General features: G+C 39.3%; 2 protein-coding genes across 11 annotated transcripts; one reads left to right on the top strand and one right to left on the bottom strand.

Moving 5' to 3' along the window:
• Nucleotides 1-461: 461 nt before the first annotated feature.
• Nucleotides 462-8,385, bottom strand: zgc:152830 (uncharacterized protein LOC767682 homolog). Its single transcript, XM_042421119.1, has 16 exons — nucleotides 8,298-8,385; nucleotides 6,569-6,610; nucleotides 6,368-6,458; nucleotides 5,683-5,831; nucleotides 5,474-5,582; nucleotides 4,982-5,109; nucleotides 4,792-4,891; nucleotides 4,491-4,566; nucleotides 4,272-4,357; nucleotides 3,449-3,553; nucleotides 3,170-3,245; nucleotides 2,942-3,060; nucleotides 2,742-2,825; nucleotides 2,580-2,637; nucleotides 1,128-1,309; nucleotides 462-1,033 (listed from the first exon to the last, which is right to left on the bottom strand). The coding sequence occupies exons 1-16, from the start codon at nucleotides 8,306-8,308 to the stop codon at nucleotides 896-898; spliced, it is 1,554 nt and encodes a 517-aa protein (XP_042277053.1). The 5' UTR covers nucleotides 8,309-8,385; the 3' UTR covers nucleotides 462-895.
• On the top strand, nucleotides 6,569-16,587 carry fahd2a (fumarylacetoacetate hydrolase domain containing 2A). 10 transcript variants are annotated; one of them, XM_042421122.1, is made up of 9 exons: nucleotides 8,305-8,393; nucleotides 8,860-8,924; nucleotides 10,682-10,974; nucleotides 11,538-11,754; nucleotides 12,784-12,843; nucleotides 12,943-13,105; nucleotides 15,303-15,411; nucleotides 16,101-16,188; nucleotides 16,435-16,587. In XM_042421122.1, the coding sequence occupies exons 3-9, from the start codon at nucleotides 10,709-10,711 to the stop codon at nucleotides 16,495-16,497; spliced, it is 966 nt and encodes a 321-aa protein (XP_042277056.1). In that variant the 5' UTR covers nucleotides 8,305-8,393; nucleotides 8,860-8,924; nucleotides 10,682-10,708; the 3' UTR covers nucleotides 16,498-16,587. The 10 variants fall into 10 exon arrangements, with proteins under 10 accessions (XP_042277062.1, XP_042277057.1, XP_042277056.1 ...); XM_042421126.1 differs by having other exon boundaries at nucleotides 10,709-10,974; XM_042421128.1 differs by lacking the exons at nucleotides 8,305-8,393; nucleotides 8,860-8,924 and adding an exon at nucleotides 6,569-6,645 and having other exon boundaries at nucleotides 10,709-10,974.
• Nucleotides 16,588-16,703: the final 116 nt, after the last annotated feature.

Raw genomic sequence — 16,703 nt, forward strand, 5'->3', positions numbered from 1 at the left:
GTGCACGCGCGCACACACACATGTAGAAGATGCAGTCCCGCATTTAAAATTTTACACAAGTGACAGTATTTGATATGATTTTATAAGTATTTTCTGTATCAAAAAGTGTAAGTTCTCCTATATTAAATTATTGATACATTAACATATAAACAGGATTCTAATACTGGTCCATGTAAAGCTAATTTTAAGTACCGAAAAGTTTTGCTTAAGTAAATGCTTTTTACAAACCATACAATTTCCTGCAACATTTCATGCAAATTTTATATCTTCTCACTTAACTGTCATGGAAAAAGAGATCCTAAAATGTAAATGTGGCAAAAGTGTTTATTCAGGTTTCATTTTTTCCCCGTCTGGATCAATAACCCCTCTGGCTTGTCTCTTCCTTCGATCCAAAAGATTTAAAAACAGCACTCCTGTAAATGATATAAAAAACCCACACACAAAATATGAAAAGAACACAGTGACTGCTTAAATTTTGTTTTATTGATCAATGATTAGTGCTTGGTTTGACTGGCCCACAGCATCATTAAATCACACAACCATGTCCCCAGTTTATCACACAGACATACAAACACATACAAAGGATGGTATTTTTATTCTGCCATTTAAGCCCTGAGTGTTAACATTGATTCAGGCCACTTAAAAACAGGGTCATTTGACACTTGGTGTAGATAGGACGAATGTCACAAGATCTTAGAAAAAGAGAGCAAAACTTTCAAAACAGCAATCTGAGGTATTAAAGGAATGTTAGGCATTAAAAAAATTGCACATTTTGATTTACGTGTGGCGGCAGGTATCTCATTTGTGTTTGGACGGTTTAACAATTTGTGTTGGGACAGAGTCTAGAGACCGTAGTCTTTCTTTTTTTTTTTTTTTTAATACTGAAAGTATCTGCTTAGAGACTATCAGACAGGATGTAGTTGGTTGCCATGGCGAGGATGGGGGCTCCTGTTGGCACGCCGGGGAAAGGACCACTGGACCCAGCGATGTCGACGTGGGAGTACGGCAGAGGTGCGTCAGAATCCACACCATGCTGCGTCAGAAAATGAACAATACAGATCAATCACTGCACTTCTACCACCATATGTTTTTCCACCATATATGGATAAATAATCTTCTGCGTGCACCTTGTGGAGCCCTGAGGCCATGATGAGGAACGCTGCAGGGGCCTGATGTCCTCGAGGAGTAGCGGAGGACGGCAGGTTGTTAGACTGGAGAATATCCTCGTACTCAGATTTACCCTTGTGGAAATCGTAGTCCTCTCGCCTGATACTGGACACCTCGAACACATCACCCAAAACCTCTCCGGCTGCATGACACAAGACAGAGAATGTGTGTTAGGTAGTGACGGAGGAAAAGCTTATTTCAAAAGATGTATTTGTATGAAAGGATTAAATCCACGATGAAACAGAGGCTTCATTTACATTTGCACAGTAGTGCGATTAAGGCCAATATTGCAATTATGCCGTTTACATGCGAAGGTGACAACTCCCTTTAATAATCCCGTTTGATTATCTAGAGAGTTGTGACGTTGAGTAGCTTTGTTTACTTCCTGTTGTCATGTTCTATTACTTTTAAGTCAATAATAAACACATGAGAGCTTTGGTTAACCTGACTGGCTTTTTATTCTTCACGTACATCATCACGTATAACTATGAATACATCACAGAAATGTTGATTCTTCTCTGTTTTGCTTTCCATTATCACGTTTGTCAACACTACATCATATGTATGTAGCGCTACGTCACCAGGTGCACATGCGCACAGTTATCAGAGTTTCAGTAATTCGACTCATGCTCTGACTGACCCCTAATAATGCAAGTACGATCAGAGTAATCCACATATCTTACTGTGATTATGCTTCCTTGACTAGGAGCATAATCGCATTAACATAATCTCAGTATGGTGTTTACATGGGTTCTGCCTTACTCGCATTATAATCGCATTATAATCTAATTATTAGTGTGTATGTAAACGTAGCCAGTGATAAGACTTAAGTGGTCTCACAGCAGACAATGATTAAATTAGAAAAACTGACCACAGCTCTGCTTTCAAAGCCTGTGGCAATTCAACAAGTGTGTCATGTGTTCAAAAGTGACGTAAAGAAGCCTTGTTTGTGCTGGTTACTTGATTTTTTTGAAGCCAGCCATCAATACGTCTTAAAAAGGTAGATACTGTATTGAGCTTTACATCACTAGTTCAGTTTCCAAATAAGCCTGTAAAGAATTAGGACTGCAAGAAATATTTATTTTCATTATCAGCAAATCATTTTTAATTAATCACTCTGTTAAAAAAAAACAAACAGTTTTTTCTAGAGCTTTCAAGTGGACTTCATGGCCTTCATCAGTGAATGGAGTTTGCTCAGTTGTCATTAAGATGGCTCAGGCGACCCATATAGGACCTCCTGTTATATGTGACCGAAGTGATGACAACTGAGATAACTCCATTCACTGATGAAGCCTGTCACATGTGATTGAAAGCTAGTAAGTGGACCTTGAATTAAAGTTATTTTGTAATGCTACTATTCCAAAAAAGGTCCAAAATGAACTTCCCCAAATTTATCCATATTATAGTCTCACCTTTCTGCCACTGAGCAGCATTTCCAGAGCGGTGGGCCGGTCCGTTATCCATGATGATCTACAGAAAGAGATTCAAAACTGAGCTCGTTGCATTTTTAATGTTTAAACTTCCAACATGTCTCAGTGAGTCTCATCAATATTAAATATTTCAGCAGTACTCACAGAGTAGTTGGGTCCCATGGCTCTGATGGCGTGGCCCGTCAGAGTAGCAATGGTAAACAACTGAGGTGAAATCTCACGAACCGCCTGCAGAGTTCAGTGGAAAGGTCACAACGAGAAGGAAGAGAAGTGTAAAATAAAAATAAAAAAAAAGTAAGAATGTACAAGTGAATCAAGAATTCATTAAAACAGGATGATCTGACCTTTTCCTTCATCTCACACAGCAGGTCAACCATCACCATGCGTCCCTCGGCATCAGTGTTTCCTACTCTCACTCTGCGACCCGCACGAGAAACCACAAGTTCATCAGCCACGTAGCAGTCTGAGAAAACACACATACACACCTGAGAGAGGGAGCGGCGACACCGACGAATTGATTCCTTGGAAACAGGAACATGAATAATGCAAAGCAAAACATAGATGACACTGACCTGCACCCACGCTGTTCCTCACCATGGCCATCGAGCCGTAAACCTTCAGATGTTTTGGCTTCAGCTTGGCTAAGATCTAGACAGTAAGAGGGAGATTTAGTATGTTGTAAACACGTCTCCATGTGAGCATTTCTATCGCTAAGTAAGGTGTACTAAGAACATAAACAACATGACTCAGCAACGTCCAGTTCGTGTTGATTCCAAGCAAACCCAAATCAAGAGATTAGTTTCTTAATCTCCTTGTGGATTTATCATTCAGGTGCACAGGTCGTCACTCACCTGGAAGAAACCGGCGACAGCAGCAGCTCCACACTTGTCTCGGTGCATCCCGGCCATAAAACCACCAGCCTTGATGTCTGCTCCACCAGTATCGTAGGTGATGCCCTAGAAACACCACATGAGGACCAACCTCCATTTATTAAGAAGTCACACACAGATACAGTTTCTACAAATGTTTTAACCACATGAACCTCAATTTTACTCTTACATCTCTCCCTAAATGGCTTCAAAGTTAAATATATTTAAAAAAAATCATGTGTGAGATGTTAAATTGGGTGAATATGTAATCCAATCTGACACTGTTTGAAGGCTACAGCATTACAATCGTTATATAATTCTAAAGTAGATTTTGTGAATCATTTAACACCACCTCCTTCCTCCTTGATATTCAGGTATTTGGTGTCCTTGGAAACTTTTGGCCATAATTTTACAGCTTAAAAAAAAAGCATAAAGCATAAAATCTGTGTTAATTGTTGATCCTAGTCTAAGCTTCCCTTCCTTTAAAATGCTATAAAAAACAACAACATTCTGGATCCAAAAGTCCAACATTTAGCTCGTTATTTCATTATTATATTATTTTTTCTGTCTCACCATAACCTGGTTGTGTGTGACCACATCACTGTCAGTTTAATCATCTATGCTGCATACTGGAGGTTACTGGTGAAGTTTGTTGAACAATAAATCGACCTTTTGGAGAGTTAATCGACCTATTGTTTTGTTAACTTGTTTTGTTTTGAGCGATACCTTGATATTCATTACGGGATTGACTTTTCCTTTAAGGTTTTTGCAGTCTGAGTAAAGAGGTCTGAAAGTTCTCACTCACCTTGCCCACCAGCATGAGCGTCTTCTGGACTGGTCCTTCTCCACAGTACTGCAGCTTGATGACTCTGGCCTGGTGACGAGATATACCTGTATTAAGAGGAAACAAGTGCAAGTGTCTTTTTAAAATCTACTTATAGCCTTCTGTGTCCTGTGTAAGAAAGACACAGGACCATGTTAATAATTGGTGATAACAATTAAATTAAATAAGATGTTGTCATACTGTTGGCACAGCGGTTGACTGCAGCCAGACAGGGATACTCCTTCTCCAGAATCCTCACGTCACTCAACACCTCTACCTACAGGTTAATAAGAAACACAGACAGTTTGAGGCCTCAGTCAGTCAGCTTTGCAATCCAAAATCAAAACATGTAACTGTCATTAAAAACCTGAACAAGCACAACATTGGTTTAGACTGTAATTCTTTATGAGGAAATTGCTTTCTGCATATTCCTGATTATTTGGAGAAATGCAAGACGACTCTATTAAAAATGTCAGATGATATGATAACATCTTTCTATCACCTTCACAGGGCTGTCTTTGAAGAGTTCCTGGACGTAATCAGCCACACGAGGAGCAGCCATACGCTCAGGGTCCGAGCCACCGATATCACGGCATGCCAGTCTGTGGAGGGCAGAGGACTGCTGTGAGTGAGTGAACAACAACACGACATGAGAAATCTCGGCAGGGAATGAGGTGATATATCGGACCCACCTCCCACTCTCCAGAGCATCAGCCAGTTCCACCAGTCTCTTTCCCTGGGCCTCCTGTGCCGCCCAGAGTCCCAGGACGCACGCCTTGAAGTTGGTAGGTTTTACGTTCCCCTCTCTCACTTCCAGGGGCTTTTGGGGGAAACCGATTAGAATAATAGTTAATTGCAGCCCTATATAAAACCCTTCCTGCCTAGTGTCTTTTAAACTGCATACACCCAGTGTGTAACGCAGGCTTTTTATTACAAAAAAAAAAAAAAAGAATTGTAATTAAGACAAGATAAATATCATCATTATTTTTGACTTAACAAGCTCCCTCCAGAACCAAAGACGTCATTTTACATGTTTTTACAGGCTGATGAGTAATTCTCATGACTAGTAAACTCAAAAATCGATGACGTTCCCCTTTAAAAAACTGTTGTTCAGTTCTAGTCAGATCACCCTTGATGCATTTTTGTGCCAAGTGCTTTTCCCCACAAAAGTGTTTTTTTCTCACCATGTAGAGAGCATGAAGGGCTCCGAGTGCAGCCACCAAGGTGCTGTTGTTATAGTCCTTGTGTTGAGGGCAGACCAGGAGGGGGCGCTGCATGCCTGCTTTCAAGGCCCTGAAAGGACAGTCAAGATGAGAAACACGAACATAAACCAGTAGACATAAATGAGAAAAGAAAAGAAAAAAACAAAAACAGCTACAATCAAGTAACGGACCGCTTGATGCCGTTGACGGCTGCATCACTGAAGTTTCTGACATCATCATAGTCACGGTTTACTGGGCCGGTGGAAGCAAACACCAGGCGGTTACCAGGGAGACCAGGGACCTTCAGGACCACCACCTCCTCCCCCAGACCGCTGTCCACCTAGAAGAAGAGCAGATAGAGAAATGAAGCGTAGACACCTAAGTACACCTCTCATCAATTACCTGAAAACAAGGAGGCTCCACCTGGTGGTCGGAGGTGTAAACAAATAAATATATACATATAACTAAAAACGGCTCCTACAGTAACATCCTACTACAAAGATGCATCATGTTATATCACCTCCCAATGGACATTATACATTGAACTGGTTCTGACCCTGTCCTAGTTTTATTTGAATGATTTGTATAGATCTGAGAAAGTGAACTTATCCAGTGATCCATAACAGAAAAGCCAAGATGAGAGGAATGTTTGAAAAAAAATCAAACACGATTTTGTGAGTATAAATGTTTCTTTGACGTTTCTCTATCCTGTTAATTGTCTTATGATGCCCCTTCTTAAACACTGACTAGAGGCATTAAAGAGAAATGATGCCACTTTAGGTGTTTTATCATGATTTTCAACACCATCAAGTTAAGTTTGAATGTTAAGACTTGATGGGGTCTGAATGTACTCCTTGTAGGGGAACAGAGACTTACAGAGCTGTAATCCTGCAGAGGAGCTTTCAGACAGTCAAGCTCGGAGGGCAGCTCCTCATGGCTGTGAGCCACCAGGACGATGCCATCAAAGCTGAGAGAGAGAAGACAAATACCATCATCTGACACAGCTGTCTGTCAGGATGCAAAGATCAAAAAAACTTGCAGCTGAATAGGAAATGGAGCTTTTCTCCCGATACTCACTTCTGGTTCCTGAGGTCGGCAGTCCATTCAATGGGCTGAACGCTGGAGAGACAAACACAAAGTTATTTACTGCTCGGGTAAGCAAAGTCAGTATTGACTGATAGGGTGAAGCAAATATCTCAGACAATAATGCAGGTTAATGATAACAGAGTGGGTCACAGTGTGGAAAACCTGCAAGACCTTTGAGTTATTTAAAGGACTAGTTCACACTTTTTCAAGTCTGTCTTAAAACAACAGTCAGGTGCCCAAATGAACATAATGCCATAATCATTCCTCCTGTACATACTGACCATTAGAAGATCCCTTCATAATGTAGTTGTACAATGTAAGAAATGGGGGACAAAATCCACAGTCCTCCTCCTGTACAAGCATGTTTTTAATAGTTCATCTGAAGCTAGTAAATAACTTTCAACATTACAGTCTTTGTAGTGCCAAAGTCCCTCTTTTCTTCTTTCTTTTTATTTTATTTGATCGGGACGATGCAATTTAACATAGTTCCGATACAGAGCATGACACTGATGTACTGCACAGAGTTTATAGCTATTGCTAATTTTCAACTCTTGTCCCTAGCTGGGCTTTACATATACAGTGTAATTAAAATATACAGCTTTCATCATATCTGTTAGTGCAACCACAGTGCACTACAGATATGAGAGTACAATAAAATATACATACTGAATTACATTGATTGTGATGTACAGTTTGAAAAAAAAAAAAAATTAACAATACAATAACCTAAAAATGGGTACAGCTCTGGTTTGCTTTTAGCCAGCACTAAAAGATTTTACATCTGAAATTAATTTGACTTCAGTTGGTAATGTGTTCCAGAGTTGACAGTCCTGTATGGAGAAGGCTGATTGTCCAAATTTAGATCTACGATATGGTATTTTACAATTGCCATTCACCATGCTCCTTGTTACTCTGGTACTGTCTTGTCTTTTGTTCATATAATTCCACCGCAGCTCAACAGGGAAACATTGTCTGAGGAAACGCAAAGCAATGTGTCTTTTTAGCAATTTGATGCTAAAAAGACTGTAAATGTGGCAGATATCCACTTGATATGACTAACTCAGACTGCTGAAGCCTCAGATAAACTTCAGATCAACTTTGAAATGAAAACATTTTTGCACAGAATGACTGTTTGGACACACTGTGGATCTTGGCCACCATCTCTAACATTTAAAGTGCATTTGAAGGGCATCCTTTAATAGCCAGTATTAAGACTTTGGATCAAGACTTTGAACCTAATGTGAACTTTATGGAGAGCAATCAGCGCTGTCTGCAAAGGATAACAATGTTGTGTAACTGTAGTCAGGCTTTACACTGATTAGTTAGACATTTCTGGCATCATGTTGCATTTGGGAAAGAGGAGAGGGAAGTTCAATGACAATGAAAGAGAAACCTCAGCAAAAATGACTGACTGACTCCAGAAATGAGGAAACTTCTGTTGAAACATGAGAAGAGCATATTTTTTCCCACTTTGGGCCGTGAATGCACCACCATAGCACAGATGTATTAATAACTAAAATAAACCTGTTGACTAATAGATAATATGATACAACCGCGGGGAAGAAATCTGATTGTAAATTATCCTAGCAACCCCCTCTTTGTGTATCTTTGTGTTAACTCAATGCACAAAGAGCCTGAAAGCTGCACGTTAGAAAACCGTTGACGTCAAACAAAAAGCACGCGCATGAGATTTAAGAAAAACAACAGCCGTTAATCTCACCTGGTGCACATTTTAGTCCTCCTTCTCCGGTGTCTTCAGGGTGAAAGAGACAGCTGACAGCCGGTGACAGCGGGTCCTTCCCTTCACTCTTCTCCGGTTGGTCACATGATTCCTTAAATTGAACTCGTGCTGCCTTCGCGGGCTTCTCGTTACCCGTAATTACGAACACCCAAATGGCGAAACACTACTTTTCATTGATTTAAAGACTTATTGGCTTATTAAAAACTCCAACTGACACATTAATGAATTGACTTTAGCTTCTGTTGATGTCATAGTGTCTATTGTGTATCAAATGTGTGTTTGATCGATAAAATTCATATTTTAGGCTTGTTAGGTCGTTCATGTACGTGAAGTTGCTAGGTTCCCACGGCACTGGAAGACGCGTTTGAAGCTTCCAGCTGGGAATTGTAGTTTCTAAAACGGATTAAAAACGTAAAATGCAGCATTAAAGAGATTATATGAGTATTGTAGTGTTTGTTGTTTTGTAGAATATAATAAGAATCACGGCTACACTTTGTAGTTTGCGTTGGTTGAGTAATTTGTCTCGCTTTAAACACGACAGATATCATGGACTACAAACGTTAACCGGAAGTAGTTAGAAGTGGTGTTTTCGGTACAGAACCAGAGGTAAGTATTAACAAGAGGGAGTACAAAGGGCAAGAAAAGTAACTGTCCTGGTTATGCAGTGGGATGTTATAGTGTCCCAGTCTTCTTGAAATGCCATTTTATCCAAGATAAAAGTGATATTTGCAAAGCTACAGCTCGAGCTTCAGGTAGGCTAAGTTACTACTGAGGCTATTCATGCAGGTTTGTTGTGTTCTTATCATGGGTATGATTTACAGCCCTATTATCAAGTGACAACAGGCAATGATAATTGTTCGTCGGCAGACGAGCTGAAGCGATTTGCACTTGGCCAATATTGGCAGCAAATAATATACCTGTTCACACACTGCTCATATTGTTCTCACATGCTCTCTGGAGTTTGAATACTGTGAGTCAGAAAAGTTGACAGATTTCCAAATTGTTACGCCTGAGGGCAAACAAGTTTGTACAGAAGGACAAGTTCACAGTTTTTCAAGTCAGCTGGGATTAATGCAAGAAAAGATTTGTGAGCCTGAAAAGTTGTCCAGGAGGGAATGTGTACAATTTATGAAATTATTATATTAATTTAAAACTGCTCTATGCCTGAAATCAGACATGGTGCCTGAGAATTTTAACCACTGAAGTCTGTCTTAAAATAATAGTCAGGTGCCCAAATGAACATTAAAACAGGGTTTTCTTGCTGTAATCATTCCTCCTGTTCATACTGACTATTAAAAGATCCCTTCATAATGCACTTACAATGTAACTGATGGGGGACAAAATCCACAGTCCTTCTGTGCAAAAATGGATTTAAAAGTTTATCTGAAACTAATATGAAGCTTCAGCCGTCCAAATGAGTCAAATCAAGTAGGTATCTTTCAACATTACAGTCTTTAGTGCCAAAGTCCCTCTTTTTGTTACTATACTTCCACTGCAGCTCAAAAGGGAAACACAAAGAGGGAATTTAATGCTAAAAAGACTGTAAATGTGCAGATATCTACTTGATATGACTAACTCAGACTGCTGAAGCCTCATATAAGCTTCAAATAAACTTTTAAATACATTTTTGCACAAAATGACTGTGTGGACACACTGTGGATCTTGGCCACCATCTCTTACATTTAAAGTGCATTTGAAGGGCATCTTTTAATAGCCAGTATTAAGACTTTGGATCAAGACTTTGAACCTAATGTGAACTTTATGGAGAGCAATCAATGCGTGGATTTTGGCCTCCATCACTAACATTGAAAGCACATTTGAAGGGGATCTTTTAATAGCCAGTATGAACCAGAGGAATGATTACAGCGAGGAACACATATTTCAGTGCTCATATGGGCACCTGAGTGTTGTTTTAAGACCGATTTGAAAAGTTTTGAACCTGTCCTTTAACATCCTAGAATAGTCATTAACAAGTTTATTGCATTAGATGCAAATTTGTCAGCTACGTTTGTCAAGAGGAAGTCCAGTGTGGCACACAAAGACACGGAAAGGTTGTGTAATTTCACAGCAGGGCTAGTGTTGAAATAATTAGTCAGTTAATCAATAAACAGAATATTATTACTTGTTCTCTGGTGCCATCATCTTAAATCTACTTTTTTCAGTTGTATATTATTGTAAATGCATGAATATCTTTGGGTTTTGAACTGTTGGTTCAAAACAAGTAAAATGAAGATTGTCACTTTCTCTGGTTAACATGAACATCTATTTAAAAAAATAATCATCTAAATCTCATTTGCAGTTTGTCTAATTTTAATTCTCTCTCTGCTCGTCTGTCATCTGTTTCCTCTCTCTCCTCCTCACAGCGCTTTCACTTCTTTTGTTCTCAACAGATGAGACATCCTCTTCGCTCCTTGTGCGTCCTCAGGAGTTTATTCTCTCACAGAACAGCAGCAAACCCTCAGAGGCGAGGCGTGTGCGGAGCAGCAATGCGCCTGGTGCAGTTTAATCGCCATGGTGACGGAGGAGGCATCAGAGTGGGAGTGGAGCAAGGCGAGGGGCTCGGCGTGGTGGATCTGAAGGCGTTTGACCCCTCCATGCCCTCGACTATGAGGGAGCTGCTGGAGCTGGGAGACAAAGGTCTGGAGTGTGCACAGAGGTATCAGACACAGTTTGAGTCACTGTTATCACTTTAACCATTTCTTTGCCTCATTTGTTTGACTCATTAGTTTCAAAACCAGAATCATCTTCTTCTTATATGATACTTATCAGTCATCTTCCTCAGTTTTTTTTCCTTTCTCATCTTCTTCATAAATTATTTTGAGTTATTATTTTTAAAAAACAAGCTCTTCCTATATTAATAGTCACATCTTTTTAAATGATCTATATGAATTATCATCTTAAATAACCTTCCTATTCAACAAGGTATTCTCATTAAATAATATTTATAAAAGCATGTACTTTGTAAAACATCACAATTTTGCTAAAACTTCTTTGTAAATCAGCAACTTCTTCCAAAAGTCTTTTTAAAATGATCTAATTCCGATGTCAACATCACTTGCTCGGTAAACTTCTTTCTAGTGATGATTTTCTTTCTAAATGGAAATCAATCAAATCAACTTCATCCTACAGAACATTATCACCATCTTCTAGTGCCTCCTATAACATCAACGTCTTTCCAAGTCATCATCATCATCATTCCTCCTTCCTCCTCTTCCTCAGAGCGCTGTCGTCCGGTCAGTGTGTGGTGGAGCGTTCAGACATCAGGCTGCTGTCTCCCGTGTTGGCCCCGGAGAAAGTGGTGTGTGTGGGTATGAACTACCGTGACCACTGCCTGGAGCAGAACGCCCCGATCCCCAAAGAACCGATCATCTTCAGCAAGTTCCCCAGCGCCATCACAGGACCGTACGATGACATCATTCTGCCCTCAGAGAGCCAGGTGAGAGACTCGACCCCGAGAAAGGATGTCAGTTAGTCTAGATTTGAGTCTCAAAAACCTGAAACTACATCTATAGTCTCACCTGTCTTTTAAATACTTTAGATTATTTTTTTATTGAATTTAAGCCAAAATATGCAAACAACGTAAAAGTTGTATTTTCATGATTGTGACAGGTCTACTGTATTTTTCAGTATCCTCTTTAAACTCTAAACTTTTCTGTAGTCACAGGTGAGAGTCAGGATCCTAAAAAGAAAACACCTTAAAAACTTGTTACATGAATGAAAACAGTATCCACAGGAGGAGATGAGTGCCTGCCTAGAGGACTTCAAATGTCTTTGAATGACAACATAATTCAAGTAATTTCCACAAATAAGTGAATTTGCATCAAATCACTTCACACCCACTGGCAGATTTTTTGTGTACTTTTTTTCCCCAGGTATAATATAGAAATAGTGCAACAAGACATGATTCAGGTGCTGCAGATGTCGGAAATGCTTTGTGATATCTTATCTTGCTGCTTATCATGCTGTGTCCCAATGGCCTACTACATACTAATTATATACTGTATGTACAACTAATGTTTATGGTATGCTATATTTGCAGTAAGTATACAATAAATCAACATACTTAACTTGTATACTAACAGTAAATAATACATGTGCTGTTGGAACGTGATCGTCGATTGAATTTCACAAAGACATTTGTTTTTCAAGAACTTTCTGGAGCTGTTTCACCACCATTAATAATGTATTTTTAATTTTTTACACCTGTGAATAACGCCTCCACTTCCTTTGTGTGTTGCATTATGGGACAAGAGTGTGATTCTACAGCACACTCAGATATCAAGGGGTTTTTTTTAGTCTGCTTACTGACTGTTTTCAGTATAATTAATTTTGTCACTTGTCCGTCGTGAACACACTTCATACCTAAAACCCTCAAACAATTAGAGCTGTGTCTCAGTTCCATACTGCACACTGTGTGATTTTTAACGCTGCATCTGCTTCATCTCTGTCTCTTGTTTGTTTGAAGGAGGTGGACTGGGAGGTGGAGCTGGCATTTGTTATTGGACGAAGAGGAAAACACATCAAGGTGAACCTCACAACAGCACCTGCAATCTCTATAATAACACTTTGATGCTCTAGTGAAGCATCTATCCTGACTTTCATTTCCACTCCACTTGTTGTTCAGGAGGAGGACGCTCTCTCCTACGTGGCAGGGTTCACCGTGGCCAACGACGTCAGCGCGCGTGACTGGCAGATGAAGCGCAACGGGAAGCAGTGGCTGCTGGGAAAAACGTTTGACAGCTTCTGTCCTCTCGGCCCCGCCTTAGTAACCACAGATGCTGTGCGAGGTGAGAGTGAACGAGAAAATCACAGCAAGGAGAGCGACACAGGAAGCGGAAATTACACAATTGTGTGATTTTGTAATTCAGCAGCATCACTTAAACAGCTATTCTGTGAAAAGTGCAGGCTCTTTGGCTGACGGGAGCAGCAGCGCGGCCTTAACGATATGATAAATATCAGTCAGAATGGATTTCTGAGGTAAAAACATTCTTGATGAATGTGGGTTATCATATTTATCAATCCAGTTTACATTAAATTTCAGGTTAACCTCATATTCAAAGGATATGTATCTTCAATTTATGACAACCCTCAGTGTAATAACTACATACTATTAAAAGGCTGCAATCAGTATATTTTATAATAACAATGTATCACATGACAATGTGTACTGTTGTTTTGTATCAAATTGTTGCAGAAAAAGGTACCAGAGCAAAAAACTCTCTCTTGTAAATAAAGAGGGAGTCAGAGGTCCAAGCAGCAAAGTGTTCTTTTATTGCCGGCAAAAAAAGGAGAGCAAGTAGCACTTTTACAAAGAACCAAATCGCTCCTAAGGTTTTTCTTTGGGGCATTGTTTTTATGCCCTTGGGTCGGCTTAGGTCACACCCTATCATCCACCCTCCCTAATTTTTGACCAATTATTATGTTACTTTTATCTCCGTCACTCGTTGTTGGTCAAAACTCTTCAAAACAGGTTTTGAGGTGTTTGAGGATATGTACTGGCATATTCAATTTTACCTGATTATATCCAATTTTTATATAAGTATTGGGAATCATTTTACACCATTATTGCCAAGTTGTCTTCTGGCCTTTTATTTTTTTTATAAGTTATTCTAGTCATTTTACATCCTTATTTCTTGATCTCCTCCAGAGAGTATTTTTGAAAGGTGAAGACTTTAGCAGACCCAAGCAAAGTGACATGTAATACAAACACACTCAAATTTCTCCAGTGTATGATTATGATTCTTCTACCGTGCCTCTATACGTACAGTGTGATTAAATATGGTTCATGAGATTATAACTACACCAATACAAATTGTATCACACTAGCCCTTATTGCTTATAAACTTATAAAATCAATCTGCATAGCTTAATATTGTCTTTAAGCACACCAATGACTTTTAATGAAAATACACCACAGTTGCTCGTAGTGATGAACCAACAGAGCTTTATAACAAGTTTCAGCTCATTGTTTATCTGTCCGGCTTCAACTTTACTGTTTTGGTTCACTCTCACCTCTCTCATAGTGTCGTGTTGGGCCACAGCAGGCAACTGTTTTAAGAGAAAAATCTCCTTAAACCCAACTGTGCAACTACCTGCTGAACTCCAGATACAGATAATGACTAGTTTGTGAACATAGTGGAGACTTTAGCAGCTAAAGAGTCAGCCATTTCCCTCAGGAGTTGGTGGAGAAGAACAGAGAACAAGATAAAAGAACAGAGATAAGAGAGTGAATATTGACTTACATTCATCAGGTGGACAGAAACAAGACTCCAAGTGAATAATAATGTTGCCCCGTAACTGCTGGAAGAGTAAAAAGTGATAAGTTCAACACATCAACTTAAAAGTTGATGATTTGACAGAACTTGTTTCCACTGCTCCCAAACGGCCACAAAAATCAGTTAATGCAGGTTTTAAGACTGATTTTCTTTTAAAAAAGTCTTCCTTTGCTTAGTCCTGTGTATTAATCTGTCTTAGTTTAGGTGTAGTAGTTATAATTTGCCAATTTCGAAGAAGAGATGTATATGTGAATTTGTTCCAACACCATCTATGTTTGACAGAAGACCATGGTGACGTGTCTCATTATATCAATGATATTATCATTATATCAAGTTTGTCCTTTAACAGATTAGTTAAACAATACTATATGATTAATCCAAGCACTGTTAAATTCAATTTAAAGAGTTAACTGCTCTTTCTTAGTTTGTTAAAAGTATTTATTGGCTATTTTAAAGCAGCTATTGAGTGCTTGTTTGTATGTTCATTCATTTATTTACTCATTATTGTCTTTATTGAATTGTAGTTGCTCATTACTGGACGACAAGTGTCACTGTCCTTTAATTAATCTCAGTTTCTTTTAGGTTGTTTTTTTTTTAATATGTAACTATGTCTGTACACTTCATTGAAGAGTCACTGTGTAATACAGAAAGTCTAAAATGACAATAACGAATATTAACTGTGCTGTTTTTTGTATCATTTCACGTCCAGATCCTCACAACCTGGGCATTCGCTGCCTGGTTAATGGAGACACAGTCCAGAGCAGCAACACTGATCAGATGATCTTCAAGACAGAGGCGCTGGTCGCCTGGGTCTCAAAGTACGTCCACTCTTTACACGCTTACTGCTCATGATGATGGTGTCTTTGCCTCACAGAGTTTTAAGTACAGATTTACATAATATATACTTTAAACTTTCCAATTTTCTGCACCTCAGTAACTTGAGCCAAGAGTGTAGAGTTTTCATTTCAGAAATTATGCAAATCAAATCGTGTCAGAAATAAATGAACAATAGGATCACGGTGCTAGCAAATGGTCCCCATTCATCATCGACTCAAAGCTGAAATTACATGCTTCAGCTGACACTTATCCACCACGGTTGGCACCTGTTTGCCCGTAAGCGCCCTGACCAAGTGGAGCGTTCTCTGATCTGATTTAAAATTCTTGGACAGAAAAACCTCCCCCTCCCCCGCCTGACGTACTGGTGACAATGCCCGTGTTGCCCTGTAATGACGGCAGCTCGTGGCACCTTCCCCAGGATCAGTATATACACTATAATCATTTGGGGAAGTTCTCTATTTTTGCATGCTCTTACCTATGAATAAATACCAAGTGAATAAAAAATGTGATTAAATTGCATTACTTGTGCATGTGGATGAGAGACACTACGAGCCTTCCACAGTCAAAAGACAGTATAATAATAAAAAAATAATTTTTGATCCTATACCTCAAAGTAATTGCTACTGACTCTGGGCCTCCACTCACTGTGTTTTTTCTCCTCCTCTGTCAGGTTTGTGACATTAACTCCAGGAGATGTATTCCTGACAGGTACCCCTCCAGGCGTGGGTGTGTTCAGGAAGCCACCCGTCTTTCTCAAGGTGATTGTCATACGTGATAATAATGAAAAAACTAGAACTAGTAGAGCTAGCTTGCACAAGTCCTCATGTCTGTAGCCACACCTCAAGACCCAGGTTTACTTTCACATTGTCCAAAATAATTAAATGGCTGCACAACATGTAATTATTCAATGGTAGAGTCACTAATATATAGTTGTACAGTGAGTGTTCAATTTAAAAGGAGTAAAGGTTTGTGTTAACAAGGTGCTTAATTGTTTTTTCTTCCAGAAAGGAGACCTGGTGGAGTGCCAAATAGACCAATTAGGCTCTATAATCAACAAAGTGGCCTGAAATCTGAGACAAACTACTGGAAACAATCTGAAACAATCTATAAAGGAAAGTCAGCTGTTGAATAAACTGCTGAATTACTGTTTTCAAAAACAGTGTCATTTACTGTTTCCTGATTGATTGTGTGAAAACCATGTGATGGTGTGTAAAAAAAAGAAAAAGAAAAGAAAAAGTGTGTATTTCATGACGATTTTTCCACAGTAACTATG

Source organism: Thunnus maccoyii, chromosome 9, assembly GCF_910596095.1.
Source record: "Thunnus maccoyii chromosome 9, fThuMac1.1, whole genome shotgun sequence".
Taxonomy (NCBI): Eukaryota; Metazoa; Chordata; class Actinopteri; order Scombriformes; family Scombridae; genus Thunnus; species Thunnus maccoyii.